This window comes from Morone saxatilis, unplaced genomic scaffold (assembly GCF_004916995.1).
Source record: "Morone saxatilis isolate NCDOM2014 unplaced genomic scaffold, NCSU_SB_2.0 Contig24, whole genome shotgun sequence".
NCBI lineage: Eukaryota > Metazoa > Chordata > Actinopteri > Moronidae > Morone > Morone saxatilis.
This window is the reverse complement of record NW_023339807.1, coordinates 9,181,877-9,198,373: the sequence shown is the minus strand read 5'-3', so window position 1 is coordinate 9,198,373 and position 16,497 is coordinate 9,181,877. Positions and strand designations below refer to the sequence as shown.

General features: G+C 38.3%; 2 protein-coding genes across 7 annotated transcripts in view; one reads left to right on the top strand and one right to left on the bottom strand.

Annotated features, from left to right (window-relative positions):
* LOC118335977 (C-C chemokine receptor type 1-like) overlaps positions 1–1,762 on the bottom strand; it is a 3,276-nt gene extending 1,514 nt beyond the window's left edge. The window contains exons 1-2 of the mRNA XM_035672493.1: positions 1,643–1,762; positions 46–189 (exon numbers count right to left, since the gene is read on the bottom strand). Of these exons, the coding sequence (XP_035528386.1) occupies positions 46–189; positions 1,643–1,649 (151 nt within the window). The 5' untranslated portion in view covers positions 1,650–1,762. The remainder of the gene's footprint in view (positions 1–45; positions 190–1,642) is intronic.
* A 3,638-nt stretch (positions 1,763–5,400) lies between these two features.
* cobl (cordon-bleu WH2 repeat protein) overlaps positions 5,401–16,497 on the top strand; it is a 52,624-nt gene continuing 41,527 nt past the window's right edge. For 5 of the 6 annotated variants that reach the window (XM_035671558.1, XM_035671560.1, XM_035671556.1 and 2 more), the window contains exons 1-2: positions 5,401–5,528; positions 5,781–5,915. In XM_035671558.1, the coding sequence (XP_035527451.1) occupies positions 5,887–5,915 (29 nt within the window). In that variant the 5' untranslated portion in view covers positions 5,401–5,528; positions 5,781–5,886. The remainder of the gene's footprint in view (positions 5,529–5,780; positions 5,916–16,497) is intronic. The other variant, XM_035671557.1, reaches the window with a different exon arrangement.

The window sequence follows — 16,497 nt, the reverse complement described above, 5'->3', positions numbered from 1 at the left end:
TCTCTCCCCCTCTCTCTCTCACACACACACACACAGCCCACATACCTATGGAGCCGAGGATGAAAACCAAACTATAGAGAGTGGGCAGAAACACCATGCCAAAATCCCTCACATCCACGGAGTTGCACGGAGCGAATAAATCCGACTCGTCGTAATATTGTGTATAGTCATACAAAGTATCATTTGTACCTGCAGACAAAGAAAAAATATGTACATTTTGTCAATTTCATCATTCACAGACTCTAACCTTATTGTAGATATTCCTGTATAATAACTTACATCAACAGCCCGGTTACCTTTAAACACTTTTTTTGCACATTTTATTGCACATTTCTGAACAGCACTTCCCTTGTTTATTTAAGTATCTGGCCATACTAGACATATTCTCTTTTTATGTTTGTATATATTGGCTCCTTTTATTGTCTCTATTTTTATCTTATTTATGAATATATTGGTAAATAAATATACCAAGGCAAATTCCTTGTATATGAAAACCTACTAATACACCTGATTCTGATTCTGACAAATGTTGTTATATTTAAGTGCTCACAGCATTGGGAAATGACATTTAAAATGACTACTATTATCATCTTGACAATTCAATGTGACTATGTTTTCGGAAGAAATCAATCAATCTAACTTTATTTACCACCTTTCAAACAAACTGTTTAAAAAAGGTTTTAGAGACTTTACTTCCAATTGAGAGAGAGGTCTGTCTGTTATGATCAATGCTGCTGTGTCTGGAAGGACATGATTAAGTTTTTAAATATCAGCCCTGTGAGCACCACAACTAAATTTCACTATATTGGTGTAGAGGCAGAAATCACAGAGATAGATATCTCAAAACAGAAATAAAACTGGATAAATAAAATAAATGTAACCAAATCTACTTGCAAGTGAGTGTGATTATCTGTAAAATGGATTCATTCATTAACTGTGCCACCTGCTGGCCTTTACTGGCATTTTACTCCCTTGCAAGAATAATTTGTTAGGCCTGCATGTTACTCTACAAGGGGAGGACAAAACAATATAACACCTTTATGACTGTACATCACCAATGCAAACACGTTTGTGTTCATAGGAGGTTAAATGTGTATTAACAGTCAATTTGCCATATATTGTTACTATCCTATCCCCACTAATTTCTGCCGGTGCATCACAAGTTTCTGTTTTATTTGATCTATTTTGCTTATAAGGATATGTTTTAGATATGATCCACATATACGATTATTTTAGATTTTTCATTCCGTGAAATTGTAATTAATTCAGATTTTAATTCTTCTAAACTGTTATTTTGTACGTATATGTGTGCTATAATGTTTGACAAATACAAATAGCATAAAGGACAGTTTTTGAAGACTTTTGATTACTAACCGACATTTTGTGTCTTCATCGTCACAAGCAATTTTTGTAATCTCAGGACTTAAAGATGATATTTTATAAAGATCAAAATGGAAATCCAAATAAATTATGAAATATACTGCGTTACAGCATTTGGATTTAAAGGGAATGCAGACATAAAACTGTTAGCAATATATTACGGCATCAAATGATCAGACACAAATATTTCATCAAATCAATAATACATGGATAAGTATACTGTACACTATGCAACAACAACAAAAAAGTTAAATACATTCACCTTCCATGGTGATATCTCAGTTATTCCTTTTCCTGTCAGGTATAGTCAACAGCACTTCAGGGCTCCTTATTCCTCTGTCCAGATCTTTATGGATGTGATGTCCTCAAATGTGAAGTGATGAACAAACTGTCTGAATGTAAGCAGTCCCCTATTAATGAGTAGGTTAGTACAGAAAGAGAAGTGCAGATCTAGTTTCCTGTACGTCCCTAAGTGTGACTTTGAGATCTTTATCAGGAGCTCAAAGTTCACACGTTCTCTACAGACTGTCTAAAAACAAAGAATGCACTTGTGTCGCCAAAAACACGTCAGATGTTCACATTTACACAAAATAAAATTTTAAACTTTTTTTTTTTGTTTTTACAAATGAAGTCAAAAATTAAGTATTTGATTAACAGTAAGTATGCATGTGTTCACCAATTGATTATTGATTATAGATAGAATTATAGCTCTTGTGCTTATTTGCAATGCAAAATCAGAGCAATGCTCATTTAGATTTAGTATGATATAAAAATATCTGACTATCAATAATAGTATGTTCCAGTCAGTTTTGGTGATAGAGATACCCTTTTGTTTACTGTGTTTACATCACAGATTGTAGCTTTAATTAAGTTGAAAAGTTTAATGTGTTTGCTCACACTGCTGTTTAGTGTTCAGATATTAGATCAATAGAACAGTAGATCAATAGGATACCAAAACACTATTTATGAAAAGGCAATTGGTGTCTGTGTAATGATATTACTTTATATACTACTACTACTAATAATAATAATGAATAACTGTATCCCCTTTTTCTATTTATTTTCTATCTATCTATTAATTTTTGAATTTATCTGTTTTAATGTGGTTACATTTGCTTTTATGAAAATGCTGTAATAATAAAGTCTGATTGATTGATTAGCTGATTGATATTGATGTAATTTGTGTCCTACTTGCCACTACATAGCCAAAAAGCACTGTTTTTGATATTGTTTTTGCTTCTTCTTTTTATTTTCATTATTACTGTTGGTCAATAGTAATAAAGCATTACTAATGCTGCCCATCTATATGCAATATCTAACCCCAGAGCAATATCGAGAGGTGGATTTGCAGTAGTGTAGAGTGGTCTATGAGTGACCTCTTGTGGTGCAGAATCATAGCTTAGTTGTGCAGGGAGGCGTTGCATGGGCAAGATAGCACAAAGCATGCTGGGAGAACATGGAAAAAAAGATCTGAATTCTCATCACAGAAGTTCTTATCTTATATGTAAAACGTAGCCTACAACAACTACAATAATAGTAATAACAATCACAATAATGATGGCACAATATCTAATATCTAATAATATACATCTCTAGGCCTATATGTTCAGTTCTTATTCATATTAACCCTCTACTTAATGAATTATTTAAACATGAACATGAAAATTATTTTAATGAAAAACTAAAACTAAACAAATTCAACATAGAATTAGTGAAATAATATTAGTTCAATTGTTATTTGGAATGTATTTGGACTGTCATTACAAAAATACTGCCTACAATCCAATGAATGTACTATCTGGACTATATATCACTGTGTATATTTGCAACCTGTAAAAGATAAATATATTGACCAAGATATTATTTCGGTGGGATATTGCAATTCCTTTTGTAATAACAATTAATTCCAGTGGTGTAATTTGTAATCCAGAAAATAAATGACTGTTACAAAATGTCTGAAATGACAAAATATAGATAAAAATGAGGGTTTTTCCCTCTTAAAAGCAATCAAAAGTTGTAAACAGAGTCTCAGAGTAGAGCAACCCATCCGGGTACTATGACCTTGTGTCAAGCCCGCCTTCTTTTGGGGCGGTTAATGCCACAGACACAGTGTGTGTCCGTGTCCAGGTCCCTCACTTTACCATTGTAGCCTCTTTGTGCCACAGATATTTTCTTAGACGTATGAGCAGCCATACGTCACTTTCTTGTCCTCAGAACGACCACGCCCCCTTCAGGGTGAAACAAGCGCAGTAAAAGTGCCTAGCGGTACCATGCCTAAAAGCATCAAACAGTAAGAAAACAAACGCAATAAAAGACAATATCTGTGGCTTTAGGCAATCCGCAAAGAGGATAAAAGTGGTCAACTTTGGGACCCGAACACACAGTATATGTCCGTCTGTGGCAAACACTTTATCACAGGTTAGATGCTGATGTTACTGAGTAAATGACATGTGTGCCGATTGTAATTGTAGATTAAAGTGAATCAGTCTTAGTGATGGTGTGATTCAAGTTTTTACTGTGGAAAACTATAGCCCTACCATAAAGCACCCGCTTTAAAATGGAGTTTGGTTTGACAGTCAGGAGCAGAGGGTATTGTAACTTTAATATTTCACATAAACTGTGCTGACCTGCCTTCTTATTTCTGTTTCTTCTCCTGTCGGCTCGTATAAAAGGTCGACTAATAAACACAAACGGAGGTTCCGCTTCGGCACAGCTACGCAGTTAGTTTATAGTAACGTCACATTGGACAGGCGACCGAAACAGACAAATAAAGTCAGAAACAGTGTCACATGTCAGAAATATGAGCTTCAAAAAGGTAGCTGTATGTGTCCGGCCCGTCCACTTTGACCATTGACAGTATAAAGGCAGACCCTATTTCTTTATTTGTTCTATATAACGACGCTGATCGTTAATCTGTAACGACACAAGGCCATAGGACTGTGGCTCTAATAGCTATTCAAGGGTATTAAATTGGCAAAAACCTTGGAATTTACATTTACCGCCAATCAAATTACTGGGACTGTAAAACTGGGATTGACGCAAGGCCAAGTACCCGGATTGACTGCTCTACAGTCTGAATACCAAATACTGCCATAATTCTATATATTTTCCATATGGCAACGAATACATTTTTACTATTTTACAAAATGACTATCACATATAAACTGATTTCAATGATGAAAATCAAACTGGTAATTTACTTCAGACAGTAGTTCAACTGTTTTCTTGACGGAATTTTACCGAAGAATTAGTCCACTTTAGGAGTCCTCAGTCCTGATTTTTGTTTAGTTTCACTTTTGGAAGGGAAAAATGAATAGCATACAGGTTGTTCTGGTCATGTGATGTGTTGTGTAATTTTTATCAAATCAAAAGCCCCTCTTTTCACTACTAAACAGTAAAACATGAATTCTATATTACTGCCATTGAATTAATTGTCGCCATATGGCAGCACCATGCAATAAAGGGGTTAACCTTTTGTTCGTATGTTTCTCTGTATATTTGTAGTGTACTTTTGTTGTAATTGTGGTAAATTCGTGCCGCCGCTCTCCAGCTGGCGCTCAGTGAATTCCCAATGAGGATGATTGACGTGAGAGCTGCTGACGAAGGCGGGCTGGAGAGAGCTGCGTCAAGTTAGACAGACGCAGCTGCAAAAGACCGGAAACCATGTAGCATTACCTTCCAAATAATAGACTTTCTTAAAAGGCGTTATAGAGGCAGTCCACCGAACTGCATGATCTGTGTACGTTATGTATAAACATAATAAAGTATGTGAAACAAATAAGTGGATTAGCAAGAGGACTGAATATAAAAGTGTTATGTGCTGTAACACCATATATCCTATTCTGTAAAACCTTCGTCTGCACCTTTCACCATATTAGTGTAGGCGCCTAGAGTCGTGTCTTGATAGTTTTATGGTATGTATGGCATAGGCTTGTTATAGATACAAAAGGAAGGGAAACAAAGACACGTTCGTGAACTGCCATTTTATTTATAAACCCTTATTTTGAAACCGGAAGTGTTGTTTGTTAATTCCGTTACCTTGACAAAGCTCAAGGGAAAATCAGCCGGGGGATACGAAGATTATATCAACTGGATTTGACAAGTAACCCAGTCCACGAGAATGACTCAGTAGGACCGTTTTGACTGAAGTAAGTTGGACTCAAAATACTCAACATTTATCTGTTCTTGTGTCGTAGTTAGCTTTCAGGGACTCTTAGCGGTCTTTGTGCTTCAGGTCACACTGGACTGTCATCTCTGTGCACTGTCACTTGTTGGACCTGTGATAGAAAACACAAAGCTGTCCTCCTCTTCACATAAAAACTAGCCGCTTTATTGGTTGAGATGTGTTTGAAAACCTCGAGGGCAGCAATTTAATTCAACTCTGATGTGTTAACTCGCAGGTGATAGCATTATAATGAATATCCACCGAGTCTAAGAGCAACAGCGGACTTTGGGAGCCCAGTTTGAGTGCCGCTATCATCTCAAGTTGGATATCTAATCACTGCAATGACCGACTCGTCCAAACCGCCTTTGGGGTAAGTCCTTAAAAAGAAGTACAGGATAATGAAAGGACTTCAACGTTAAGTTTGCGTAACTTTAAAGTAACCTTATAGACAATTAGTCAAATTTCAGCTCGGAAAAAGAACCTGCGCGGCTGCTTAAAACTGCGCAAACGTATCGTTGCATTTGTTGTCTGTGCATCGTGTAGTATAAATAGCCATTATAGCGCCGTTCCTTTATCCGTTCACAATATGTATCTGTGCGTCAGGGTGCTCAATAGTAAGCTACATTAGGCTGTTTTATCACACATGCTGTGGCTGAAATATTTATAGGAAAGCTGCGCTCATACGTGTGGCTGTGTATCATTGTTAATAAGGGTGCCATTAATAAGCAACTGGAGAATGATTTGGCCCACAATGAGTGGCAGCCCCAATGGCAGCGCCTATTCGAAATGGTTCAGGAGAGCGTCCACAACAACACTTGTAGCCTGGCCCATAGTCAGTATGGACAACAGAGAGAGTTCCAGCAGCCACAGCCGGCTCTCCGTTACAGTCTCTCTGCCACTCTCTCACAATATGACCCGCTCTGACCAAACGCATAGTGCAGCAGTGTGGTTGTTCTGTGCCACAGTGTGCTTTCAATTTGTGCTGTTTAGAGCAGTTCAGTCCCTTTTCATATTTGGAAATGTCACAGTAGTAAAGACATAATTGCAAATATTAAAATAGATCCATTGGGCTGCTTCAGTTAGGCTCCTGGTATTGTGCATGCTGGCTCATTGTCCTGTCTTACTGGGGCGCTTGAATGTACAGGGGAGCCATCATTAATGTGATTTGTAACACCTGTGCTTTTTCTGCTATGACTAGTCAGAAGATCAAATATAGCACAACACTGATGCTTTCCCCCACTTCTTTATGGCATGCTTTGGAGTCTGTCACATCAACAAATAACCGTGTATCATTACTGACTGTAAATCTGCCAAAACATGCTACTGTTGGGAGCAGTGTCCATACAGTGCTAAGCTACTCATTCACTGCGGTTTTATGTGGGAAGTAAGCGAATCTTGGCCTTTCAGATGTTATTGTGATGCAGAGAAATAGATGTTAGTGTTTCTATCCTAATGAAGTGGGGGTAATTTACAGTCAATTTCTGATTTGTGCAAGTTTTCATTACATGTAAGTGAAGTTCGTGTTCATTTTTCTGGTGATTTTTCACAATTACTCAAAGATTTTCAAACAGTTGACATAGCTGAGCTTATTTTCCAAACAGTTTTCACTGGATTTCTATACAATTTAATTTAGCGTTGTGATGTCTTTGTGAGTAGCTCACTGACCAGGTCTGATCCTGCATCAGCATAATTACATACCCGGGTGGTGATTATGGTAATAGCTGTGTACTATAGACCCAAATGTTGCTGACTTCATCAAATCTTGCATTGTTGTTAAAAGATGGGATTTCTGTGCTCCTTCATTCCTGCTGCCATTGAAAAGGGCTCACACCATGTACCTATCTTGCATTAACTCCTCAGCACCCTGTACTGCAGTGGAGCGAAGACATACAGTAAAACGTAGGTGTTCTTCAGTGGCAACCTGAGTAGGGTGTGATACCGTTTGAAAGAGAGTTGATGTGGTGACTTAAGGTTTGGTCTATTTCTCCTCTGATCTTTCAAGCAAAGGTCCTTTAACCAGATACTCTTAAATACAGTGATTTCAGACACTCAAGAGCCTTTTGGCCAAATTACAAAGTAGACTGGTCAGAGTCAGCTGGCAGTGGAACCAAACTGCCTTTTTATCCGGTCAGTGTGACATTTCTGTCCAAAATTACCATGACAACTCCCTTTGTGTTGTGATCTCTCTTTCGTCATCACACGGGCAGCAGCTACTTTACTACACAGCCCGGTCCCAATGAAGCACAGCTCATAAAACTACATGAACACACACACAGAGCATGGTCACTGAGCACACAAATGAGGACGGGAGAGACTGCTCTTTTGAAGGCAGTGATATTCGTTTGTACCTTGCCATGGAAATCTGAGCCTTGTGTGTGTGTTTGTTTAGAAACCCTAAGTGTGTACTTCAGGAGTGGTAGAAAGGTAGCCTGAATGAAGCCTCAGTTCTGAGCTTTATAAGCCTGTAATTACACAAGACAACTTCCTCCCCTCCCAGAGACTAGATGGGGACTGATTTCTCACAGTGCAGATCAAGATTATCCAAAATCTGGCAGCTTGCTTCCTCACCTGGTCTGAGGCACTGCAATATTTGACCTGCTCTTCTTTGTTTGGAATATATTTGTGGCACATGAAATGCCTCCAGCTTGAACCTGCATCCGATTCAGTGTTTGGTTCTTTGTGTGAGTCGGAGCATCGTCTATGGTAATTGCATTTAGACTAGAGTGTTCCTCTCGATGTCTGCAGGAGACACAACAGTTTTAATGAGCACACTGGTGTTTTCCTCTACATGTCTGGGCCTGGTGGTTATGTGTGTCTGCCTATATGCTCGTTTGTGTGTTGAGTGAGCTTTTAGTCCAGAAGCCTCTGATTAATGTGGTTTTGTTCATTTTAGCATCCACTCCAACAGAAGAACCAACAGACTAATATAAACAAACAGAGGAAGAAATGAACTGCTCATATAAAGTCCACATTTACAGCATTCCTCACTTAAGTGTTTTTTTTTTTTTATCTTCAAAGTGTTTTATTGAGCTGTTACAGATTTAATAGACCTTGTTCTTTTTGTCTGTTTTTCTGTCTGTTCAATCTGTAACATGTAATATGTAATGTCAGAACCAAGTGAGTTTACTTTGGTCACATGGTTCAGTCCCCAGTGATGATCAACTACCCACACCCTTACAGAGACAAACACATTTGTTGCCATTTATCGCCACACAGGCTTGGTGCATTTCTTATGTCTAGATTTTGCTTCAAAGTGCCTCATGAAGTGCAAAGAATAGCTAAATTTAAAAACGTACCACTTTTGACATCCGGATTTCTGCTGCCATCTGCCTCACTGTTGGTAGGTCATAACATTTTATTTTAAATGCATCTGTTGTTTGGTGTAGCTGCATTCCTGTGTCTTACAAACATAACTTACCCACAGGAAGACGGGGGGCACATTTTACAGATAAAAAGTTTGTCACTACAAATAACAGTATCAGTTTATTCTCGGCACACCCAGAGATAATTATTGGATACCAACCTCCTGTCCGTGTGTACATGCATTCCTGTGTGAACTCATGAGCCATGTAAATGGCGTAGAAATAGGCTGATTACTGTAAATTAACCTAATAAATTACAGCAAATTTAATCTAAAACTCTTACTGTTCAGTGTATATTTTGTTATAATGTATAGAATAATGCAGTTAAATGATTACATACATTGATATAGTCTACTATACTATATAACTATATAGAATGCCATTGGCCACCCTGCTCTCTAAATATTGTCACTGGCCTTTGAAAAACCCATATCACTCCACCACTAATATGGAGGAAGAGCAACACCGTTTGCTAGCTGCAGTGTAAATTGTCATTAATTTGAAACCGTGCTCACTGGACTAAAATGTCAGTCTCACCCCTTTGCGTAGTATTTGAATGCTAAACGTGTCTGTCAGTCCATACAGTTTCTTAAAATACTCTAAGAGATAGACTAGATATTGAAAGATATTCCATAATGCTGTGTCTTTTCCTGCTCATATGATGGAGATTTGGAGGAAGATGCAGACACAAGCTCCCCACCCTATACATCCTTCAGAAAATCTTCTCTATTTAGGCGTTTAAGGTTCATGTGGTCAGCCACACTGCTGACTAAGCGACTTCCCTCTTTTTTTCTCTTTTACTTGAAGGCTATACTGTATTTACTTTTACCAAAGAGGAAAATGTTTTAGTCTACGTGGTCACATCTGGATATTTAGGGTTATTTTTATGATGGGTTAAATTTAACTCCTGTGAAAACTGAGATAGGCAGGAGAGAGAGTATTTGAGGGTATGCGTTGTTGGCAGCGGTACAATGTGTATCTGGTAATATCTGCATCCATTTCATAGGCTATCCTGTTTAAATAGGAGGGGTGTGGATGCAATGCTTCCACAAGCTTGTTCTACAAGTTTAGAACCTTAACCAAAGTCTGCACTGACTGAGCATATTAGCATACAGTATGACCTTTGCTCAACTGTTTAAGAAGGTGTCGGTGTATAGTATACGGAAGCACAAGACTGACTGATAAAGCGTATGGTTGTTAAACTTTGTTCCATGTATGATTTAGTTCTCTGAACACACTGAACACTTGTGATAAAGTAGTTAATAGATAGATAAAGTGCTGAAGGTGCTACCCTTATTTACTTTTTATTGGATTTAATTAGTCTCTAAATCAAAGCAGTACAGACTCTCTGGATAAATTTACTCCAAAGCCATGGTATGACACATCATAAATATTTGAGACATGTACACTGGCTGTATTTATAGACTGGTGTGCCCTTTAGGCCCCACTACATTACCCACCCTATTTTCTACTATTTTATAAACTCCCCAGTGAATGAAAGCATTGGAAGACAAAGTATGTCTGTGTATCAGTCTCAAGTATCTTCAGTACAGTGTATCTGTCTCTATGCTTCGAATGCAGCTGTTATGGGCTGCTCAGGTTTATTTCTGGAAGCCTGCAGTCATATGTTAGTCACTGTGGTATGTGGGTTTGTCAGAGAGGAAGACAGACGGAGTGCATATGTGTGTGTGCAGATTGAATGGACTTCTCTAACACCAACTGCCATAGCAGTGATATCGCCTGATAAGGCAGAGGTGGTGAAATACTCTTTCACAAGTTGTGATTGTTTTGCACGTTAAGCCTTTAACACTGCTGCTAGCTTCTATCCTGGTTACAGAGAGAAGAACACAAAAGAGAAAGCTTATAAAAGACAAAATAAAAGGGAAAACAAAACCCTTTTCTGGTGTGATTTATTTTACATGTATATCTTCACTGTATTTGTACTGATCTGTGTTGTATGTTTTTTTCACATCAAAGGAACCTGGGGTCCGTATAAGAGGGGCTTGTCTGCTAAAAGCCAACAATATCTGTAACATAAGTGTTTTTCTCCTTGTGTCTCCAGCAGGAGCTCTCTCTAATTGAAGACACAGCTCAGGGAATAGTGAACAGACTAATTATTATTTCCTGCTGTTTTGCTTCTACATTCCATCTCTCCTGCCTTTCTGCTCTAATGTTGGACTACACCCATCTACCCTTTTCTATTCTCTTTCTTGTTGCTCTTCAGCCACATGGGGCTTTGGGCCACCTGAGATTCCCTCATCCCTCCCTTTTACCTTAATTATCCCTTCTTCCATCCCTCCTGTTTGCCACCCACAAACTCATATCCCGCACCTATAGAAACAGTAATTCCACAGTAAATGTTTATGTCACTCAGGATTCGATTTATTTATCTCCCTTTATGAGATTAATTCTGAAGTTATAATTTCTATTAATACGAAAACATTGGGACACAGGGAGCTTGCTTTGCCATTGAGGTTCTAGAGTTGATCTGAAGTGTCAGAGAATCAAGACAATTAGTGAAGGAGATCAACTGATAAATCAAATCATTAAAGGATTAAGGAAAGAATGGAAATACTTTATGGCAGACGTCCACACGTGTCAATCATATTTGGTCGAGTAAGGTCTTTTAAGGAAAAACAGACATGTTTTTTTCAGCTGTTCAGACAGAAGGCTAAGTTGGCTTCCTGCTCCTATTTTTGGAGAATTATTGTTGTCTTGGAGCAAATCTCGTGTTAAACAGTTTCAGCGTGTCTCACTGGTCACAAGTGGATAAGATGACTACATGGGTCAGGAGAGGAGAAGAGGGAGGAGGAGAGGATGGGGTGCAGTTACAGTAAGTGGATTTCTCTTCTATGAGCAGGTGTGAAACAGATACTCTTGGATCACCTGTTGCTGACTTAACCTGCAGTCACTGCAATAGATCCTAAATGTAAACCCTTCAAATAACTGGGAGGAGCAGTCTAATTGATCCCAATGAGTAACAAATTCATTTAGCACCTGAGGTGAGGTGTTGTCTTTTCATCTCCCTAGGGTTATTATGTTACTGTTACTGACTCTGCACTCCTGTTGAACAGATTATGCCAAGCTCTAACCTGGTTGTTTTAATTGTAATAGAGAAGCTGTCACTTGATAATCATGTAAACCAGGTTACAGGCAACCTGATAAACCATTTCATGACCAACACTCCTATTCCAAATGCTGGAACTACAGTTTGGAGACAAATGTAGTGAAATTATTGCACTGTGGCAGCTCCAAACGATCATGACTTGATCATTGAAATGCTGACATGGTTTATGATTGTATACAAAGTGCAGCCACAGACCATGGCATGACCATGGCATGACATTTTGTTAAGTTTGGTCAAGAGTGAAGCCAAATGTTGTTACACCAGTACACCCTAACAGATCATAATGTCAACCTAATACAGATTTTTTTTTTTTTTTTTTTAATGGATTAAACAAGGACAATATAGTACTTTCATGAGCTATCAACAATAACAGTAATAGTTAAGCTTTTTGTGAACTATTTGTTGACCACCTACGAACAAAGTACTGTTACTGCATCTGCAGGCTAACATGCGAAAAACAGGCAGAAAGTGTGAGATACCTTGTCTGACCCTGGGTTTGTGACATTTGGCCACATACCATTCAGTGAGGTAACGCAGTATGCAGTGAATCGTTTGGGGTCTTTTGGTATGTTGAATAAGGCTTTATTGCTTTATTGATTTCAGAGAATTATGTGATGAGTTATGTTAAAACTATTCTTGTGGAAGAGAGGGTGTTTGTACAAATCAGACTCAGCAGGTTATCTTATATATGACGTAATCTAAAGTTGCCTGATCAACAGCCCATTTGTCCTGTTTGGCTGAGCAGCCCCTCTGGAGGAAAAAGTAATAATAATGCTGTTGCAGCTGTGTAAATAGTAGTGGTAGGTCATTACTGCTAAAATTCTACAAAATTCAATTTCCATATCATCCAAACCCTCTACAGGGACACAGATGGGACAGTCCAACGTCACGCAAAACGATACCTTAAGCCCCCTGTAAAGTGACACTATAGCATCAAACTAACTAACTAACAAAATAAAAATCCACGTATGTTTCAGAACAACCTACATAAATATATAAACATAACTTTTGTGACATCAAACCGATTAGAAGTGTATCAAAAGTGGTTTAACTAGAGCTAGAGTTAAAACTGCACAGAAAAGCAGAGATTCAAACATAAATATGTATGACAGTTTGTAATTCACTGTGCTTAAATGTTTTGCATTTTTATGGGGCGTGGTGAGGTTGTAGTGAATCACCAGTCTAGTGTGAATACAGAGGGTCAGAATGGCATTATCATTGAGTTATTTCCCTTGGCATTGCAGTGGGGTGGGGTTTTTAACCACATGCCTGGTAATATGAGCATCAAGGCATATGCTGAACTAGGAACCTGCGTGCCTAGCAACTGCAAACAAATGCTTTACTGGGCTCATATGTCTCCAATACTCACTTCTAAAACAGAAAGTCTTTCACACTCCCTTTTTCATTTCTCCTTCTCTTTCCCTTCCTCTGGGTCACTCACCCATTGTGTGTGCATGCATCCAAAAATCCACAGCTGCTACTAAACCGAGTTCTGCACTCTTCCTCAGTCAAGTGGTGTAAATATAGGTTGCCATGGGGACACCATGACACCCGAGGGGTATGCTGGCTAAGGTAGCAGGACGGTGTATGTGAGTGTGAGCGGAGTGGCTGAGGGTCCAGGATGTGTATCATTCACACTGTGTGCAATGCACAACAGGAGGTTAAAAGTCAAGTGTGGCACAGACAACTGTGGCTTTGGCTCTGATGTGCATTTATGTGCTCACATGGGTGGGTGTGTTCGTAAAGTGGCACTCAGGGGTAAAGCATGTTCACTTTGTTGATGTTTCCACTCTTCGCAGATGTGTCTCCCAAATGATATTCCATGGTTTGGAGATGTGATCATAAATTGAGCCCATTTAGAAAATATTGTTTTGTACTACTGCAACAGTATTCAAAACGGAACTATAATCTTTTTAAATTGATTTTATTTTGCTATATTTTTTTGAATTCATGTTGTTGTCTGAGTTGCAGAGTAATATACTTTTACAGTACTACTACTAAGCGTTCAGTTTTATGTTTGGTTCAGTGTGTTGCTCAAGAATGGGTGCAATCACACTATCAACCTTGCATCAATGGAGCAAAAGTTCTTTTACTGGGGAAATCTATTACAGTATTATGGAATATGGCTTCAAATGTAGCACAGTTGTCAGTTAAACATTAGTTCTGTGCACTTCAGCATAGCACTAATGGAATGGGTTCTTAAATAGGTTTCAAGATTAATAAAGCTGTGTATGGCAAATATCTATACCACCTATGTTATGTAACTGGAAAAATAGTACATTTTGCTCCTTTTTAGGTGGCGGGAGTGAAAATCACAACATTTCTGTTTTTTTAATGAGGATGTAGGCTCTACAGGATGATGTTTTTCCCAAATGATGTACAGATTTTTAGACATTCTGTTGGCTAGCTGAAATATAGTGCATATAGCTGCCGAAAATGGGGAAGTAAGTATGCCCTCGGAACCGCCTAGGTTTGGGGCGAAGCCCCGAATGTTTTCAATGTCTGGCTCTGCCCCTGGTGACAGTGGCAGGGCAAAGCTTCCTTTCAAGAGGCATAACTGGGGCTCTAGGTGGGTGGCTGTCTGCCTCAACTGGTTGGGTTTATTATACACATCGTTATTATATATTACATGCCATAGAGCTTTGGTTTTATCCATTGTTGTGTTGTTTTCTCAGAATGCACAAAGTTTGTTATAGTATATAGGTCAGTCAGCTCTGTGTTTTTGACCAATTACTCTGCTCCATTCCCAGTTGATTGTCTTCATTGGAGGATAGTGGCTCATTGTCTCAGTGATCCTATTGTCTGACACTGACAGATCTGACGGGATGTCCATGTCCGTCACTGGGGACACGTCTGGCTGTCTGTCTATCTTAGTGAATATCTCTCTGTCTTACTGACTTCATGAATGTTTGTGGCTCTGTCTGCTGCCTTAAATCATAGTTTTATTTAATCACATCCACTGTAGACTTTGTTGTTTAGAGTAAGCCAGTCTGTCTGTCCTTGTTTTTCTCATGCTTTCTCTCCTATTTGTAGCATTCTGTACAATTGCATTGTGGGTATCAATAGCAGACGGAATTTCTGACTAGATCCTTAAGGAAATTAGTAAAATATTTATCACACAATAAATTAATGGTATCTTTTTTATTAAGATTAGAAGGAAGCTGCTAATTTAAGATTGCAGAAAATAGTTTTCTACTAAAAAACAACCCACTTGTAAATGGAATTAGTTTTGGTGAGATTTGTGCTGACTGAGCACAGTACAGGGCATAAACTAATATATTCCAATAAGTCCTTCCACAGTGGGAACTTTCTAAGCAGTGTTTCCATGGCTGGGATAAATACAGTCACTGACAGTTACTTCTTTCCCCACTAAAAAAAAAACTTAAGGTAGTCTCCAGTGTGTCTGAGCTGTGTTATATAATTTAACTTCTCAATAACAACAGTAATCTGACTGTGACGCTCATTGGGTTTGAATTGTACACGTTTTGGCTCTGTGTTTGCACTGATCTCGCCAAACCTGTCATTTGAAAACATTTAATTTTTGCTTACATCCTGAAATCATGTGACACCTTTTCCATCTCTCTGTAGGACAGTTTTGAATTTGTGCAGTTTGCCTACTGTAGTTTTTTTTTTTTTTTTTGTCCTGTATTCACACTGATGTGTTTGTTTGCACAAACACAGTCACAGTCGCACATCCACGCTTGATTTATCCTTAGTGCCTTGATCAGGAGTGAGCGTCGTTGTATTTGGGTCATGGAGGAGGTAGCCTGACGTACATGCACACACTGTAAATGCACACACACACAGCCATGCAGATACCGAGGCTAATCTGTTAAAGAGACTAGCACACAGACAGCAAGATAGGATGAATGGTAAGCTGTGTATAGGCATATGTATTACGGTTGCTTACTATTCTCTTAGAACAAAGGTAAGGTTAGGTTAACTGTTTGTGCCCACTTAAATATTACACTAAAATGTATTCTATTCTGTTGATCAAATATTGCCTTGTCTAAGTAATGATTTTGTTAATTTTACACAGTATTTTATGTTGTCAAAACCAAAAACACCAGCCAAACTGTTTAAACCATCATTTGGGAAGATTGACCTTCACTATATGCCAATAAATATATGCTATATGCCATTAAAAATTATATCATTGACATCGAAATCAAGCATGTGTCAATACTCCACCATCATGTTCAGTAAACGCTGGCAACCAGCATTAACTCAGGGGCGCAAAGTGCACTTGGAGATAACATGCTAAATTGTAATTAATCATAAAGCTGGTATCCATAATTTTTAATATATATCTTTAATGACTGGGGAGACCTAGGGAAACTAACCAACATAATAGTCTTTAGTATCATAGTATAAATAGTACTATTAAATTTGATTTAAACTGTGGACAAATTACTTTTATGATGTTCCTCAAACCTCAGAAACACAAATGTCCCCTTTAAAAA